Source organism: Chanodichthys erythropterus, chromosome 9 (genome assembly GCF_024489055.1).
Source record: "Chanodichthys erythropterus isolate Z2021 chromosome 9, ASM2448905v1, whole genome shotgun sequence".
In the NCBI taxonomy this organism is placed as follows: domain Eukaryota; kingdom Metazoa; phylum Chordata; class Actinopteri; order Cypriniformes; family Xenocyprididae; genus Chanodichthys; species Chanodichthys erythropterus.
This window is the reverse complement of record NC_090229.1, coordinates 5,011,802-5,029,147: the sequence shown is the minus strand read 5'-3', so window position 1 is coordinate 5,029,147 and position 17,346 is coordinate 5,011,802. Positions and strand designations below refer to the sequence as shown.

Below are 17,346 nucleotides of genomic sequence, written 5' to 3'. Positions count from 1 at the left end.
CCCCTCCCTCTTGCAGCGAACTCTCTTCTCTGATGACGAGGGCGGGCAACCTGTCACTCACATGAAATCCACCAATAGCAATGGATTTAGCACAGTTTGTGAGGTTCAAGCAATGAACAAATGTCTGTATATTCAAGCATTTCGACTGTTCTCATGTTTTTCAGATTTACTTGACACACTGTAAAATGCATTTGGTTTACAGCATGAAGCAGACTTTATTCTGATATTACAGCGGCTCTTACTCGGTCTGCGGTGGCACTAGATAAGACGGCCTCCAGCACAGAGGAGCTGTATTCATCCGTACACAGCTGATCAGGAGCGGACTTCACTGCGATGGCCAGAGCCAGACTACGGCCATGACGCACCATCCAGTCCACACCAGACACATCCGCTACAGAGACAAACATATAACGGAGGAGAATGTCATAATATGCCACATGTCATAACATGCCACACTATTACCAGGATGATGTGTGTGATCTTACCAAGGACATGCTGCTGTAAAACACTCTTGAGCTCCTCTTCTGACAGGAAGGCACAAAGTTCACCAACGCAGCCTGCAGAGGCCATTCTTGTGGCATCCTACACACACACACACTCACAGGTAAGGCTACAATGACACTCTGACAACCACATCCTGTGCTAGATACTGTTATAAAGACGAGAAAAAAAACATGCATTGACGTTCTCATGTCTCAAAGTGTAAAAATAAAAATGAATAGGAAAAAAAAAAAAAAAAAAGATAACATTCATAAATGCATTTATATATTTTATTATTAAATGTTAAAACATTTAAATATTACACAAAAATAAAAACTGTACTTCTATAAAATGAACAAAGAATCTGCATCGTGTGTTTTGCTTTTTATGTTTTTAATTAATTTATGAAGCCACTGTATACCTTATCGTATTGTTGTATTACAATGCTATCAAATTTTGTGCAGGCAATTAGCTTATTTTGTTACACACATTTTGAAGTATTGCATCAGAAATGTGTGATGGAAACGGGGGGGTGGGGGGGATCCCTTAACTCGCAAAAAAAGTTTACACATTTGCTTGAGGTGGATTTTGACTTGCGAATAATGGGTGATGGAAATGCAGTTTCCGAACAAATTCTGATGTAGCAAACATTAAACCCACCATTCTTTTATTTACTGTTGGGTACCACTACCACCATCAGCTCGAACAACGAGATGGAAACGCACCTAATTCACTTTTTTTTCCTGCAAACTTTGAAAAGATTCGCTTCACGTTTGGAAACCCAACTAATATCACTGCTAAATACCTTTACGTATTGTGATATTCCGCTATATTTCTCTCTGACACAAAGAAAATCCTGAGCTTCCCACTAGTATTTTGTGGCGGCATTCATATGCATTCAATTCATAAAGTCCCATGCAATTGTTAGTGCATGGGAGTTTATTGTAAAGTACTACTTTCATTTTGAACGATTTTTAATATCTCAAATAAAACAAAAACAAAAATGAAATACTTGCTTTACCTCATCATGTCCCAGCATGCCCAGCAGTGTGGTCATGATGTTCTTCCTGATACTAGGGTCGACCTTTGCCCCAGCTCCCTGGATGACGAAGCGCAGTGCCTGTAGCATGGTCTCCCTGCAGCATATACAACAACAGAGTGACTGACAAATACAAACTAGAGTTTTACATTTGACAAACATTTAATGTAATAAAGAAATTGTCCATATGCATGGTTACTTCCTGGTTTTCCTTAAGCCAGCTTGGGCATTTCCGGTGTACTGTTAGGTGTCATTTTTAATTGCTGTATATCGACACAAAACCATTGATGTTTGAATTTTTAATGCTGTATCTATATTTTAATGCAGTTATCACATTTGCCAAATTTGCCAATAAACCAGTTTAATTGACTGCAATAAATACGAAGCTATTGGGAACGTTTGAATAAGAAACGCGGTGTCTGTAATTAGACTCGCACATGCAACGTTTTTCTAGCACTTCAAATTAGGGCTGTCCAGCGATTAATCGCATACAAAATGAAAGTTTGAGTTTGTATAATATATGTGTGAGTACTGTGTGTAATTAATATGTATATATAAATACACACAAATTAATGTATATATTTAAGAGAAATATGTTATTAATGTACAAAAAAATGTATTTATATATAATATAAATTATATAAAAATATAAATAAATACATATACTTGTAAATATTTCTCAAATATATACATGGATGTGTTTGTATTTATATATACATATTAATTACACACAGTACACCCACATATATTAGGCAAACTCAAACTTCTATTTTGTATGCGATTAATCGTGATTAATCGTTTGACAGACCTAGATGACCACAAACATTATTTGTTCATCCTTCTGAGATTGTAACTATTTGTAAAACCAAACATTAACATCATAAGCAGCAGAGGAGGATTTATTTAAGCATATATCAGACACTTCCTGTAATAGTTTTTCACTTTTGAATAAATGTTAAACATTATAAAATCACTAGGTTTAAAACTACATTTTGTCAAGGTGAAATACTCACAAAATCTCATGAAAAACAATAACTTTTCTTGTGAATTAATTACACAGAAAGCGCCGCACTTTTAATTTGTAATCACAGCAGCTGTCAGTCAGTGCAGCGCAAGCTCAATGATTTTGGTGCACTTGTGAAAACTCACATTTTATTCAATGAATGAAGCGAAACGATCGGTCATTTTGAAAAAAAATGTAAATGTATATGCTTTATATAAACAAATGATTGCCTTCCAAATGCTTCCGCCAAAACCACACTTTCATATTCTTCAAAAAGTTGACGCTGTATGTCCTACGCCTTCCCTATTCTACTTACGGAACGACTGCAGCGCCAGTTTTGAGAAAAACATTCCAGGATTTTTCTCCATATAGTGACTTCACTGGGGTTCAACGGGTTGAAGGTCCAAATGTCAGTTTCAGTGCAGCTTCAAAGAGCTCTACATGATCCCAGACGAGGTATAAGGGTCTTATCTAGCATAAAAATAAAGATTTATATACACTTTTTAACCACAAATGCTCATCTTGCACTGCTCTGCGATGTGCCACAAGTTACGTAATCATGTTGGAAATGTCACGTGTGATGTAGGCGGAAGTACTGATCCAGTGTACCAACCCATTGGTAACTGCTGAAGTCCACTATATGTAGGGCTCTACAATATCTGCGATCATGGAATCGCGGACGGAATTGTGGAATCCAGTCATAAAAACGGAATTTACTAACCCTAATGCGGAATGTCACGGAATTTGTCACATTTTTGATGAATGAATTAAAAGCAGGTCAGCACACATAAATTAAATCGTGATATAGACTAGTGACTGAATATTAAACCGCAAAAACACTGTTAAACATGAATCCTGCATGCCTGTGTGCCTCTGAAATGAATGACGCGGAAGCGCAGTTTAATTTACCTCACACCACCTCACACCGCCTCACACTCAATCGTGCGGGCACACACACGCACGCTGAAGCACATGCGACGCTCACGGTGTTTCGTTTTCTCACTATATGAATGCACAAATTAATCTCCAGAGCTGCTCTGAAAGTCATTTAACCGCTTCATTTGAGAAAACTACCGTCATAAACACAGAGAAAGTCAAAGCTCTAGGCAAACCGTCAAAATAAAAGTTCGATTTAACTTGACAGAAACATATTTTTAGATAAGAATTTAGATAAGTTAATTTAACAATAAATTTAAATATATTTTAAACAATCTCAGTGTTCTTCCATGTTTTAATTTTAACAGTAAAGCTCTGTTGTGCAGCACACTGTTTGACAAAAAAGTTTAATTCCATTATTAAAAGATAAATTAAATGGTATGCGTTCATTTGATTGCCAGAAAAACAGAACTTCTGAAGAAAAAAAAAAATCATAAAAATATATATTTTTTAGTTAATTAATATTGTTGTTTTTAAGAATTCAATTAATTAGACATGCTTTTTGATTATTAAACCATTAAATTGGAATCCAGAAAAAAAAAAAAACGGAATTTGGGAAAAAATAAAACAGATTTTATAGGGCCCTATATATGGAGAAAAATCCTGGAATGTTTTCCTCAAAAAACCTTAATATCTTTTCAACTGAAAAAAGTGAACTAATCCTTTAACAAGAAATAGCGTATTTGCAATCTTCATGCCTACCTGACTCCAGAGTCCTCTGCGTTGCGTATGGCCGACAGCTGTTCGGTGAACAGCGGATCTACTTTAGTGTGTATGGCGACCAGCTGACCCAGAGCCTCTGCCGCCCGCAGCCTCACCGCCCGGCTGGAGTCCTGAAGGGCCTTCAAGAAGGTGGTCTGGAGCTGCGGCAGGAAGGGTTTCAGAGCGATGCCCACCTGCACGGGACAGAGAAAACAAGCAGAGTGTGAATGAAGGGTCTAGATAAGCATAAGGACAGAGGCATGATGGATACTGACTTTGGCCAGCAGTAGAGTGAGCGTCTCGAGTAGAGCGGTCTTCACAGTCCAAGTGAAACGGTCTCCTAAGATACGGATGAGCGGTCCAGTGATGTTGACCACAGAGGGCCGGAGCGCCTCCGCTGATGTTAGTTTAATAACTCCTCCCAATGCACGAGCAGCTTCCTCCTTCTGCTCCGGACTTCCTGTCAGCACGCCTTCCCTCAGCACGGGGAGAATACACGTCACTCCCTGAAGAAAAAGACATGTTGAGTAGAGAGCACACACAACATTTCATATCAGTCTTACTAATATTTATATACTATTAAACTTATTTTTTGTTTTCAGTTTTTCATTTTAAGTTTTAGTAATTTTGTTATGTGCTTTTTTTACATTTCATTTCAGCTTCATTTTTATTTCAGGTTTAGTCATTTTTAGGGAAGCTTATTTCCGCCATGGAATAAAAAGGTAATTGCGATTTTTTTTATCTCACAATACTGACATTTTTTCAGAATTACTAATTCTGATTGAGCTTATATCTCACTATTCTGAGAAAAAAGCTCACAATTGTGTGATAAAAATGACCTTTTTCACTTTTCATTCCATGGAGGAAACAAGTTCATACATTTTAGTACTTCGAATTAAACATTTTACTTCAGTTAAGTGTTTCATCTAATATTTATATTTTATTTCAGCTTTATTTCAATTAATGAAAATGTTTAATGATTTTAATAGTTAACAATAAAAATGCTCTTTCATATTATACATAGTGCAGTATGCTAGTACTACTACAGTATTTGAAAAATAGCATGTAAAATTGTGTGCAAAATGTAGTAAGTTTGTTAGTGTTATCAAATGACATCACTAAGTTTAATTGAGCAGTGTTGCCAACTGGTTTCAATTGAAAGTAGCTGGTAGCTAAATGTCACGAGATGCATCATAATGGCAAATTCATTGATCTATATAAATATGAATAGGAGATCAGTGGGTAAAATAAGAATCTAGAATCTTGATTGGTCCCTAAACAAGTCTCAAAAGGGGCGGGGAAGTCACTAAATCCAGCGACAAAATCCCTAAATTGGCAACACTGTTAGTGAGTGGCCTCCAGTTATAATCTTGACTATAACAATTGTTATTTTGCACTTTTAGTCTAATTTGGGTGGCATTTTATTTTACAGTCCTGTTCTGCATGTACATACTATGCAATTATTATAGTGGTTGTAACAACTGGGTAATAACTAGGTACTAACCCTGAACCTAACCTTAACCCATGGAGTTATTACTTTCTTAGGGAAGGCAGTATGTCATTCTGAACACTTGTAAATTGATTATGTGTCATTAGAGACGATATGTGTGGACCTTTGTTCTGTAGTTTATCTCTCCAAGTGATGCTCACCTTCTTGGGCAGACAGAAGCCAGGTAAGTGTTGACCTTTGACCTCAGCGGCAGCAGAGCGGATGTCCCTGTGTAGGTCATCGATCATGGACAGCTGGCTGGCAGCATCCAGTTTCTGTACAAACACACACAGTTTTATATTCACAAATCCAAACACAATGAAATGATGAGAAATGTATTAACTAGACAAAGATGCCACAGTCATATTTCAGCACATTTCCTGTTTAATCCTAGTAGTAGCAAAAATTTAGTAATAAATATAAGTTGTCTCTTTTGCTCAACAAGGCCACATTTATTTGATCAAAAATCAGAAATCAGAATTTCAAATAAGTTTTTGTATTTGAATTTACTGTAAAATATAATTTATTCCTGTGATCAAAGCTGAATTTTCAAAGTTTGAATGGTAGTGCATATAAAACAATATAATGATTCTTAGTAGTAACAGGGTTCCCACTCTTTCATGAACACCAGATTCAAGCACTTTCAAGGACTTTTTAAAGCACCGTTTATTTTATATCAAGCACCTACCAAATTCACAGCCCAGCATATGGAGCGTCATGAACATTACAATACTTAACATTTTAACCCTCCTATTGCATTTGCATCCATTTTAACCAGGAAGAGGTACAGAATCATTTGTACAGTAATTTTGGAAATATATTAAAACCGTTTGCAGCTTCCTTATCTCTAATGATAACAATCTTTTCACACTAGATTTGGTTTTAATTTTTTATGGATCATTACTTGAGTAAAAACATTATTATATAGAGAGAATATTGTAAAAAATAAGTTTTGCAATTGATTGGAAAAATTATATGGGTTTTAAGGATTATATGGATCGTAATTGTGGCTTATAAAGTTAGAATATATACAATATATTATATAGATATAATCTTGCAATTCTGAGAAAAAAGTCAGAATTGAGAGATATAAATGAGCACTTCTGAGGAAAAAATCAGAATTTAAATTTATATATCACAATTCTGACTTTATAAGACACAATTGTGGCTTTATAATAACGCTATTCTGACTTTTTAACTCGCAATTGTGAATTTAGGGCAGAGTAAACGTTATTTCTTCAGAAGCAGATCGTGGAGACCTTTTAATCATCCATGATCAAAATTGCACACGACATTCGCATCTGATTGTCGCATTTCGCCCCCTAGCGGCAGTCGCACAGAACTTTGAAATTGGTCGTGAAGAAACCTTTCCTCCCGGCTTTAAACCATGGCAAACAACGATTTTAATGAAAGTAACATTAATGCATGTATGAATATATCCAAAATGTATTTCAAATTTAATTCAAGCACTTTCAAGGACCAATATTTGTACTTTCCAGGCCTTGAATACATGTCTCTGAAATCCAAGTACTTTCAAGGCACGTGGGAACCCTGTAATAAACTGCATGGATGTAAGCTTCGTTTACCTTAGTGATGGAGTTGATGGTGTCCCAGCTCTGGTTGAGCACTTCAGGGTTGGGGTCGTTCATGAGCCGCATGAGGCCGGACAGCAGCGTGCGCGTGTGAGTGCTGTAGTCCAGTCGCGTTCGCGAGAAGTAGCCGTTGAGGATGGTGACGGACGCCTGTCTCAGCCCGGCGTCTGCTCCTCTCGTGGCCTCCAGGAGATCGTCAATGATAATTCTTTGGCCGACTTCATCCTCCACCGAGAGGATCACAGCCTGACAGTTGCTCAGCTCCTGCAGAAGACCATGAAAGCCACATTTACACCATCAACCTATTGTGATTCTTCATCATTTCGTTTTCAGAAAGAGCTGATAGATCAGTATGAATGATTGAGAGCTGCCATGTTCACCTGCAGGCACTCTTCTGAGCCCAGCTTGTCTTTGAGAGAGGAAAGCAGCGCGGGCAGAATCACCCCAAGGTGGCGCGTCAGAGCGTCTCCTGCCACCGCCGACAGGAAGGCCAGAACACGCGTGTTTACAGGAGGAGCCGTCAGCTGTAGAGGATCAAAATAAACCATTAAATAACACTGGAATAGACTCCAAATTTAACAGTAGCCTCAGTCTGAGACAAAACACCCACAAAAACGTCAAGAGCTTTCTATATTAATGGTGAGATTTGCTATATAGCATACATTAGTGTTCTGCATGTGTGCAGGTAAAGTAGGATGTACCATATTTACAACTTTTCTGACCAATATTTTGCTGATATAACAAATCAAGCAGTTTAGATTATTATAAAGTACATACTGCTTAATGAATTTTACTACTACTGTATGCATATCCAACCTTACCCAGATGCATACAGTACTCTCACATTATTAATTAGTTAATTTTCATTGTGTGGTGATACTAAATCTGTGTGAACAGGGAAACAAAGCCGGATTTAAAGGCACAATATGTTGGATTTTTATATTAAAATATCCAAAAATCACTAGTATTTTGTTGACTTGTGTACTTATAGTACATTATCCCAGATGTTTCCAAGAATGTTTAAATCCAGAGAAATAAGCAATTTTAACCAGGACACAGGCTTGTCCTTGTGTCGCCTATCGATGACATCATACCCGCATTACCATGGAAACACCAAAGATGCATTAATATATTATGTACACAGGTGAGCAACTGTTTGGATACATTCATCGACAGAAAACTAATCATGTTATATGGCTCAACATGTTTAGTCTTAATTAGGGCTGCACGATTTGGAGAAAAAAAATCTAATTGCGATTTTTTCTGGTTAAAATTGCGATTTAAAATGCGATTTCTTATAAAACGTATGACTTTTCTTTTTTTTTTTTTGAAACGATACCAGGCTTGTTTTGCTTGTTTTTAGGGCTGCACAATTTGGCCCAAAATTGTGTACTAATATATTATTTTGACTAATAATTTATTATTATTATTATTGCTAAATAAAAATATTAAACCAAATAGGAAATATTACTGTTGTAATAACTTTCATTATTAAAGCATTTAGCATTAGAATTTAATTATAAATAACTATAATAATTAATATTTAATAAAATAATATTTAAAACTTGTATGACAAAATGTGGGGTAACCTGTTGATATGCAAGCAGCATATCTATAAATCATTAGAAAGGTTTTATTATCAAAAAAAAAAAAAAAACATGCACATGCTGGAGAAAAACATATTGATTATATATTTCCCTCAAAGTTCTTTAGAGAGAGGAATTATTTTTCCTATTTTTACCCTGAATAGGATTGAGTGAGCTTTACTTGGCCCTAAACATGTCTGTTTCATACTGTATATGCAGATACTCCAAATATTATGCAATATAACAAAAGCTGTTCCAGGAAATCCCCAATGGGCATCATGCTATCGCTGTGACTGAATAAAAAGAAGGTAGAAACGCTTTGATTGATCAAACATGAATAAAATAAACAGACGACTACAACAATACATGGTTTATGTTTTCTTCAAGCCTTCTCAGGTTTTTCCGTAGTAATAAAGTATATTTACAATCCAATGCTAATCAAAATGCTATTTCAAACACTCACCTGACGTTATGAAGTGGGTTTGGAGTAAAAGCACATTAAATGTTGTCTTTTGTTAGAAAAGAAGTTCATATAGGCTTCTCATGTTTGGAAAGTTTGTATATTTAACATGTGCTGCATTTCTAATGCAGTGCTCTCAGATGGAGCGTCATTTACTACTGATCACAGAGCAGCTCTTCACTAACACGCTGTGTACATATTTATATCATTAAAAATCGCAGCCTTTGCGATGTCATAATCGCACTGAGCCAAATTGCGATTTCGATTCAATTACGATTAATCTTGCAGCCCTAGTCTCATTGTTTAAATCTCGTTTTCTTGATTTACCGTGAGTACCACGTTTTACCATGCCTAATATCGATCTAGCTTACTGCAGTGACCATTAAGTGTCTCATAGCAGCCGCCGCGCGAACGCAGAGTAGCACTATAACGACTTTCAACACACAAATGTATCTAATATGATAAACAGCGCTGCGTTACCCCACAGACGCATGACTGGAAGAAGCAGAAGCGCTCATCTGCGGCATAATAAAAGCTCTGCTGTTCTCGAGCCGTGTGTCGCACTTATCTCTCATTAATCGCTCCAGCGGCCTCGTTCTGCTCCACCACCCTGCTTTATACCACAGTAATGTTAATAAATCTTTAATACATTAGCTCATCCATTAATATGATTTCTGCTTGAGTCTCATCCTGATTCTTTTCCACAGGCTGTAGACATGAAGACAACACCTCCCATGATTCCACCAAATCAAGGCGCCTTTGTTTTAAAAAAGCGACCTCTAGTGGTGAAAATTACATATTGTGCCTTTAAGGGGTATTGGGTGGAAATTAGCAGCAAGAGAAACATCATAGTTTACATTAAGATATTTAGAACAAGTAAACATATATTGTAAATAATGACATTTAACCCCCCCCAAAAAACAAACAAACAAACAAACAAGAGAGCAGTTCTTGGCCAGAGAAAACGGCTTTTATGGAGTTAGTCAAAGCCTGTATACATAAGTCTACAAATCTGTGTTTATGCACAGATTAGTTCAAAGAGGCCACTAGTAAAGAGAGCTCACCTTGGGAACCAGATAAGGCAGGACTGACCGACTCTTCACAGCCATGACCTGTTTCAATCCATCCAGCGCAAACTCTGAGGTCTCCTCGTCCTCCTGCAACAAAAAGCAAGTAGATTTTAGTGCTTTTCACAAAACATATTGCTTCAAAGCAGCGTAGGTGGATAGAAACTGGCAGCTAGGGATAGAAGTTTGACATTTTTAAAGAAATTAATACCTTTATTCATCAAGGATGCATTAAATTGATCAAAAGTGACAGTAAAGACATTTATAATGTTGCCAAAAATTCAACTTCAAATAAATGCTGTTCTTTTGAACTTTCTATTCATCAAAAAATCCTGAAAAATTGTATCACGCTTTCCGAAAATAATATTAAGCAGCACAACTGTTTTCAACACTGATAATATGAGCAGCAAATCAGCATATTTCTGGAGGATCATGTGACACTGAAGACTGGAGTAATGATGCTGAAAATTCAGCTTTGATCACAGGAATAAATTACATTTTTAAACATTAAAATAGTAAACAGTTATTTTACAAATGTAATAATATTACCCAATTTTACTGATTATTTACTGTATTTTTGATCAGATGAATGCAGCCTTGGTGAGCAGAAGAGACTTCTTTCAAAAACATTAAAAAATCTTACCGACCCCAAAATTTTGAACGGTAGAGTACATATACTAAATCTACTGAGTACAACTTAAATTATTTATCCTTTTTATTTTTTAATATCGTTCTGTCTCTTTAAACATCACTACTGATTGTTATTTAATTTTCCCTGCGATGCAAGGTAAAGCGAGGATTGTGGGTAGGAGGCAGTACCAGTTGTCTGAGCAGTGCAGGCAGGATGTCGTCGAGGGCCTGGTGACCGATGGTGGCGTGGAGCTGCTCGAAGGTTTTGGCAGCCGCTTCACGAACCTCCTCCAGAGGATCACACAGGGCCTTCCGCACGGTGGGAACCAGAGACTCGGAGAACACCAGAACCTGACACACAAACATCAGTCATATGATCAATGATATAAACATAACGAACCTGTTGAGCATTATATTATCAGCTGCAACTCACTGCATCTTTGCTGGTGGACTTCATAATCTCGCTGAGGCCGATACACACGCCCTGCCTCTCGTCGCTCTTATCTGAGCGCAGACCCTCCTCCAGGATGGGAATGATCTCAGGCAGGATCTTCTCACCCAGTTTCCTTACCAGGTCTCCCAAAGTACGAGCAGCGATCTGGAGCAGGATAGACGGGAAACACAGACCATAAACTTCAAGAACACATGCAATGCATTACTGACTGTTATTCATCAAAATCTATGATGAAAAAAATTCTATTAACATTACACACCGATTTCAAAATGACAAAAAAAATCCTACTACAATTCACTGCTGTATTCATCATCATAAAAAAATATAAATAATCTAGACCAAAAAAATAATTATAATAATTTAAATGCCCATTAAGGCACATTGCGGATAATGCTGAATATGCAATGCTTTCCAAATTACATAAAAGTCCTACTACAATTCATTACTCTATTTTATTAATCAAAACCTAGACCACCAAAAAGGTATGCATGTCTAGATAAATAAATAACATTACAACACAATGTGTATGATGCCAAATCCACAATGGGCTCTTTTCCACTGTCGGGCCAGTGTGAGCAAGGGCTAACAGCATGCCGGGTGGGGCCAATAGCCTCTGACCTAGAGCTGCAAGGCCAAAATCAAGCTGCATTTCCACTGTCGGACCAGCAGCCCCGCAGTGCTACCCTAAAACCCGCCCATAACATGAAAGACGTCACACAAACTCCCCATATCACCAGCTGACTGAAAACTAGCTAGACTGCAAAATGAACATGACAGAGTGAATGTTTGGTCCTTACTTAAAGACTACACATTCCAGCATTGATATTTGACCAATGATTCACACAAAAAAAAAACGTTTAAAAAAATAGAAAACACATTTTTCGTAATAAGAATGCACAAAAAAAAACAAAAAAACATAGGTGGTTTTTAATATATAGTATATTTTCTCCACAAAGTGGACTTCACTGGGGTTCAACGGGTTGAAGGTCCAAATGTCAGTTTCAGTGAAGCTTCAAAGAGCTCTACATGATCCCAGACGAGGAATAAGAGTCTTATCTAGAGAAACCATCGGCCATTTTCTATAAAAAATTATTTAAATACCATTTAACCACAAATGCTCATCTTGCGCCACACATTAAGCAATCATGTTGGAAGGATCACGTGTGACGTAGGTGAAAGTACCGCACAAGGGTTTACAAAGCGAACAGCCTTTACAAAAAAACAAGTAAAACAACAATGTTGGACGATTTTGAAGTTGAAGGGAGAAAATGAGATTGAGTTTTTGGCCGTACTGCGATATGAAGTCCACTATATGGAGAAAAATCCTGGAATGTTTTCCTGAAAAAACCTTAATTTCTTGTCGACTGAAGAAAGAAAGACATGAACATCTTGGATGACATGGGGGTGATTAAATTATCAGGAAACTTTAATTCTGAAGTGAACTACAATTCATAACTGTATTTATTCATCAAAATCTAGACCCCCAAAAAAGTTATGCATGTATTGATAAATAAATAACATTATGCCACAATGTGTATGATGCTGCTACATACACTGCTTTCCAGTTGATATAAAACTCCTACTACAGTTCTGATGTAAATGTTCGCACAGAAACCAGTTTCTAAACACCATATATACATCTTTTTCTGCTCAGACTAAAATCAGACTGTAGTCGGATGTGTGTTTGTACCGTTCTCTTGTCTGGGCACGTGGAGGCCAGGAAGCCCAGCAGCAGCGTGAAGAGTGTTGGCAGGATTTCTCGAAGCGTGCGTGGCGTGTTGGACACCACAATCTTCCACACATGGAGAGACGCCTGTCTCACCACCAGCTGTGTGTCTGAACGGCCCATGTAGAGCCCCGAAAGCACCCGGTTCCGTCTCTCTGCACCCAGCGCTCCAATGATGGCCTGGGCAAAGTCATTAAAAATACAACATTTACACACATTGTTTCCTAGAACACGGACACAACAGGAAATGAGGAATATATTTTGGTATTCTAATGAAAGCACAGCTGTCAGAAGCTGTCCTGAATGTCCTGGGGCTCATTACGTGTTACCTTATTAGACTGGGCAGTGCCAAAATTGTCATCCTCTGATGCCGTCTCTGTTGTCATCTTTCCCGATACCCCGGAGATATGGAACAGCAGGTCTCCTAGCAACTGCACCGAGCTGAATCTAAGAGAACACAAACCCTCAGCATCAGCATCCGTCGCTATGACAACAGTCTAAACTTCTGAAATGATGGAGGGACCGTTTAAAAGGCTGATGGGAGAGAGTGTGTGTGTGCGGTACCTGATCCTCCAGAGGTCGTCAAACAGGCCCTGCTCCAGCTCCGGCAGCAGTAGAGCGATGGCGGTCTCGGCGTACATGCTGATGATGCGCTGGCCCGCGCGCAGGGCCGTGTCTCGCACATACTCGTTCTCATCGGCCAGAGCCTGAACAAACACACAACACACAGATCTTACTCTACCCCAGAGTCAATCACACAGAACAGCTTATCTGTGTTTAGGAGGCTTCAAAAACTAGATGAGAACAATATCCCTGTATAAACAACCCATAAAAACAGTAACAGATCAAAAATCATGTGCAATTTGAGAGTGAAATGATATTTTGTGGGAAATAACAGGGAACGAACCAAATTCCAATTGTGAAAAGTAGTCTAGGATATTACTGGTTAATACTTTTTCCACCCACACAGCCTTGTTCAAGTCAAAGAAAAATACAGGTAGTGAGAGTTATTAAATTATAATTAATGTTTTACTTTAGAGAAACACGGGCTGATCCATCATTGCACAATAACCAGCAACATTAAGAAAATAAATATTTTCTTGCATTTATTAGGAAAATAAAGATCTTAACATTTATTTTCTTAAATATTATAAAAATAAACATCAATTCATTAATTTAATAATTTTTTACTAATAAAATGACATTTTTTCAATTTAAATGATTACTTTAATAATAATAATAATAATAATATATAATAATGTATTACTAAGAAGATATCTTAATTTTCTTAAATATTATGAAAAACAATTCATTACTTTAATAATTTATTACTAATAAAATTAGTTAAATTAAATTACTTTAATAATAATAATAATAATAATAATAATATTATATTACCAAGAAAATATCTTATTTTCTTAAATACTATGAAAATAAACAATTCATTACTTTAATAATTTACTAATAAAATAACTTAATAAAAATAATTTAAGACCTACACGACGCATTACCAAAAAATATTCAAATCAAAGAAATTCTGAAAAAAGTCATTTTATTTCAATGAATTCAGTCATTGAAGAAGCATTAATTTAATTTACAGATAAAACAATCACAATAGTAACCTTCCACACACATCAATGTGCCAAAAGCCCAAAACCTTAGGCCCAAAATGAAAATAGGCTAAAACAAACTTGCCCTCAAACAGAATAGATTTCATCTCATATTTATTTACATTACAAAACAGCATATTAATAGCCTAATAGAGATTGAACAGGCTACTCCAACCCATGTAACAACCAATGTAGCGCACACACACACACACACACACACACACACCAGATAATCCATTTTAGATAGATAGATACTTACCTCGGGATGATTAAAGTATCTATCTAACATGGATTATCTGATATATGTATGCATGTATGTATGTATGTATGTATGTATGAATGAATGTATGTATGTATGTATGCATGAATGTATGTATGTATGTATGCATGAATGTATGTATGTATGTATGAATGAATGTATGTATGTATGTATGAATGAATGTATGTATGAATGAATGTATGTATGTTTGTATGAATGAATGTATGTATGTATGTATGAATGAATGTATGTATGTTTGTATGAATGAATGTATGTATGTATGTATGAATGAATGTATGTATGCATGAATGTATGTATGTATGTATGCATGTATGTGTGTGTGTCCTGCACTGTCCCATGAACTGTGAGCCCAGGTACCTCGACTTAACAATTCCATTGTTCCAGAACAATGGTCCTGGTGGTCTGATTTTGGCTTTCATTGAACGTTACGACATACGGCCCGGTAAGAGTACGAATCAATTCCCTCTATATAGCCTAAACTCCCCCAATCCAAATCTCGCCATAAGCGATCTTGTTGGGCCCGCAAGAGAACAGCTTCGCGATTACTGAATCAGGGAACATCACTTGGAAGAGATCGCTAATCTCACTGTTGAGTGGTGTTTGTTTAGTCACCTTGTGTAGTATACAAATCACCTCGGCTTTCGATGTGTCAGTCGCTCCAAAAGTACCCCGAAGGTTGTTCGACGGAGCTGTGATGATATTGCGCTGGAGACCGGAGGGACCAGGCATTGAGGAGGACGACAGCAGTGGTGAGGCTAATTGGCCGAGTCCGCTGAAGGGATTTTGCGGCTAGCTTGTGTTTCTCCGCTCTGGTGTGTGACTTCAGCGCCTTTACACCGCTTCACACCCAGACTCTCTAGCTGATTTTTTTTTCTTCAAAGTTTGCAGTGAGCCTCGTACCTGGAGCTGGGTACCGCTTGTAACCAACAGCAGTAATCGCTGTGATCTAGCCATGTCTCGTTGAAAGTACACTCCCATTTTCCACACATAGCCGAACTTTAACAAACTCTGAGGAGATGCAGACGTATTTCACGGGCAGGTATTGCATTTACCACGGGATTTGTAGTTTTATCACAGCGTATACCAACACCAATATACCCCAGAAAGAACTACGACTCGCTACTTTTATGCTACTTTGTAATAACTTTCAGCAGGTAGTGTTTCTGGAAATGGGTAAAAAAAAATGTAAGACCTGACTAAATGAAATTTAAGACCTCGGATGAATATCTGGCTGTTTTTAAGACTTTTTAAGGCCTTAAATTTAAAGGTCAGAATTTTAGACTTTTTAAGACTTTAAGACCCCGCGGAAACCCTGTTTTTATTTATATAATTACTTTAATAATAATAATATTATATTATATTACCAAGAAAATATCTTATTTTCTTAAATACTATGAAAATAAACAATTCATTACTTTAATAATTTACTAATAAAATAACTTTTTTTTTCAATTTAAATAACTTTAATAATAATAAAAATGTATTACTAAGAAACTATCGTTATTTCCTTTAATATTATAGAAAAACATTAATTCATTACTTTAACAACAATCTATTAAGAAAATAAATACCTTAATATGTATTTTCTCAATTTAAATATTACTAAAATGATGAATATTACTATTAAGTAATTCATATTTAAATTGAGAAAATAAGTACATTTTAGTAATAAATTATTATTACTAAGAAAATTAATTTCTTAATATTTATTTTCATAAATATTAGATAAATAAACAGTTACTTTATTAATAATTTATTACTAAGAAAATACATTTCTTAATTTTTTTTTAAACATTAATTTTTTTTTAAAGTAAACATTCTCATAATAAATCTATTTATACTATTAAGAAAATAAATAGAGCGTCAAACTTTTTTAACTTCTGCTGAACTTGAAAATGCAGGAGAGAAATTATGCGAAATTACTAAAAAGTATTCAGTCGTGTCGTCTTACCTTTAGAATGCAGGGAATGATGGGACCCACATACGGGGTGAATTTGTCCCCAAAGGTCAGAGGGAGGTAGATGAACATCATGATGTATCCGTCTCTGACGTGAGAGGCGATGTCCACTTTACTGGCCGTCTGAACCACGTCTGGCATCAGTTTATCCAGCTTCTCCACACCTAACGCTGCCATCACCTCAGCCAGACCTAAAGATGAAGATAAAGAGGAATAAAACACAACATTACATCAATATGCTAAAGCAGAAAGACAAACACATGTATGCTGGTGTAATTATTATTTAAAGTCCTTCTTGGGGAAAAAGTGCACTTCAAGCCCTGGTAGTTTGTGTA

General features: G+C 36.5%; 1 protein-coding gene across 1 annotated transcript in view; it reads right to left on the bottom strand.

The window, feature by feature from the left end:
- The window catches only part of gcn1 (GCN1 activator of EIF2AK4), a 52,849-nt gene that overhangs the window by 4,927 nt on the left and 30,576 nt on the right, over positions 1 to 17,346 (bottom strand). Inside the window, exons 41-55 of the mRNA XM_067394328.1 lie at positions 17,006 to 17,202; positions 13,729 to 13,871; positions 13,494 to 13,611; positions 13,129 to 13,344; positions 11,418 to 11,582; positions 11,174 to 11,335; positions 10,352 to 10,444; positions 7,622 to 7,765; positions 7,236 to 7,505; positions 5,811 to 5,924; positions 4,436 to 4,666; positions 4,161 to 4,354; positions 1,502 to 1,616; positions 486 to 582; positions 243 to 391 (exon numbers count right to left, since the gene is read on the bottom strand). Coding sequence (XP_067250429.1) covers positions 243 to 391; positions 486 to 582; positions 1,502 to 1,616; positions 4,161 to 4,354; positions 4,436 to 4,666; positions 5,811 to 5,924; positions 7,236 to 7,505; positions 7,622 to 7,765; positions 10,352 to 10,444; positions 11,174 to 11,335; positions 11,418 to 11,582; positions 13,129 to 13,344; positions 13,494 to 13,611; positions 13,729 to 13,871; positions 17,006 to 17,202 — 2,408 coding nt within the window. The remainder of the gene's footprint in view (positions 1 to 242; positions 392 to 485; positions 583 to 1,501; positions 1,617 to 4,160; positions 4,355 to 4,435; positions 4,667 to 5,810; positions 5,925 to 7,235; positions 7,506 to 7,621; positions 7,766 to 10,351; positions 10,445 to 11,173; positions 11,336 to 11,417; positions 11,583 to 13,128; positions 13,345 to 13,493; positions 13,612 to 13,728; positions 13,872 to 17,005; positions 17,203 to 17,346) is intronic.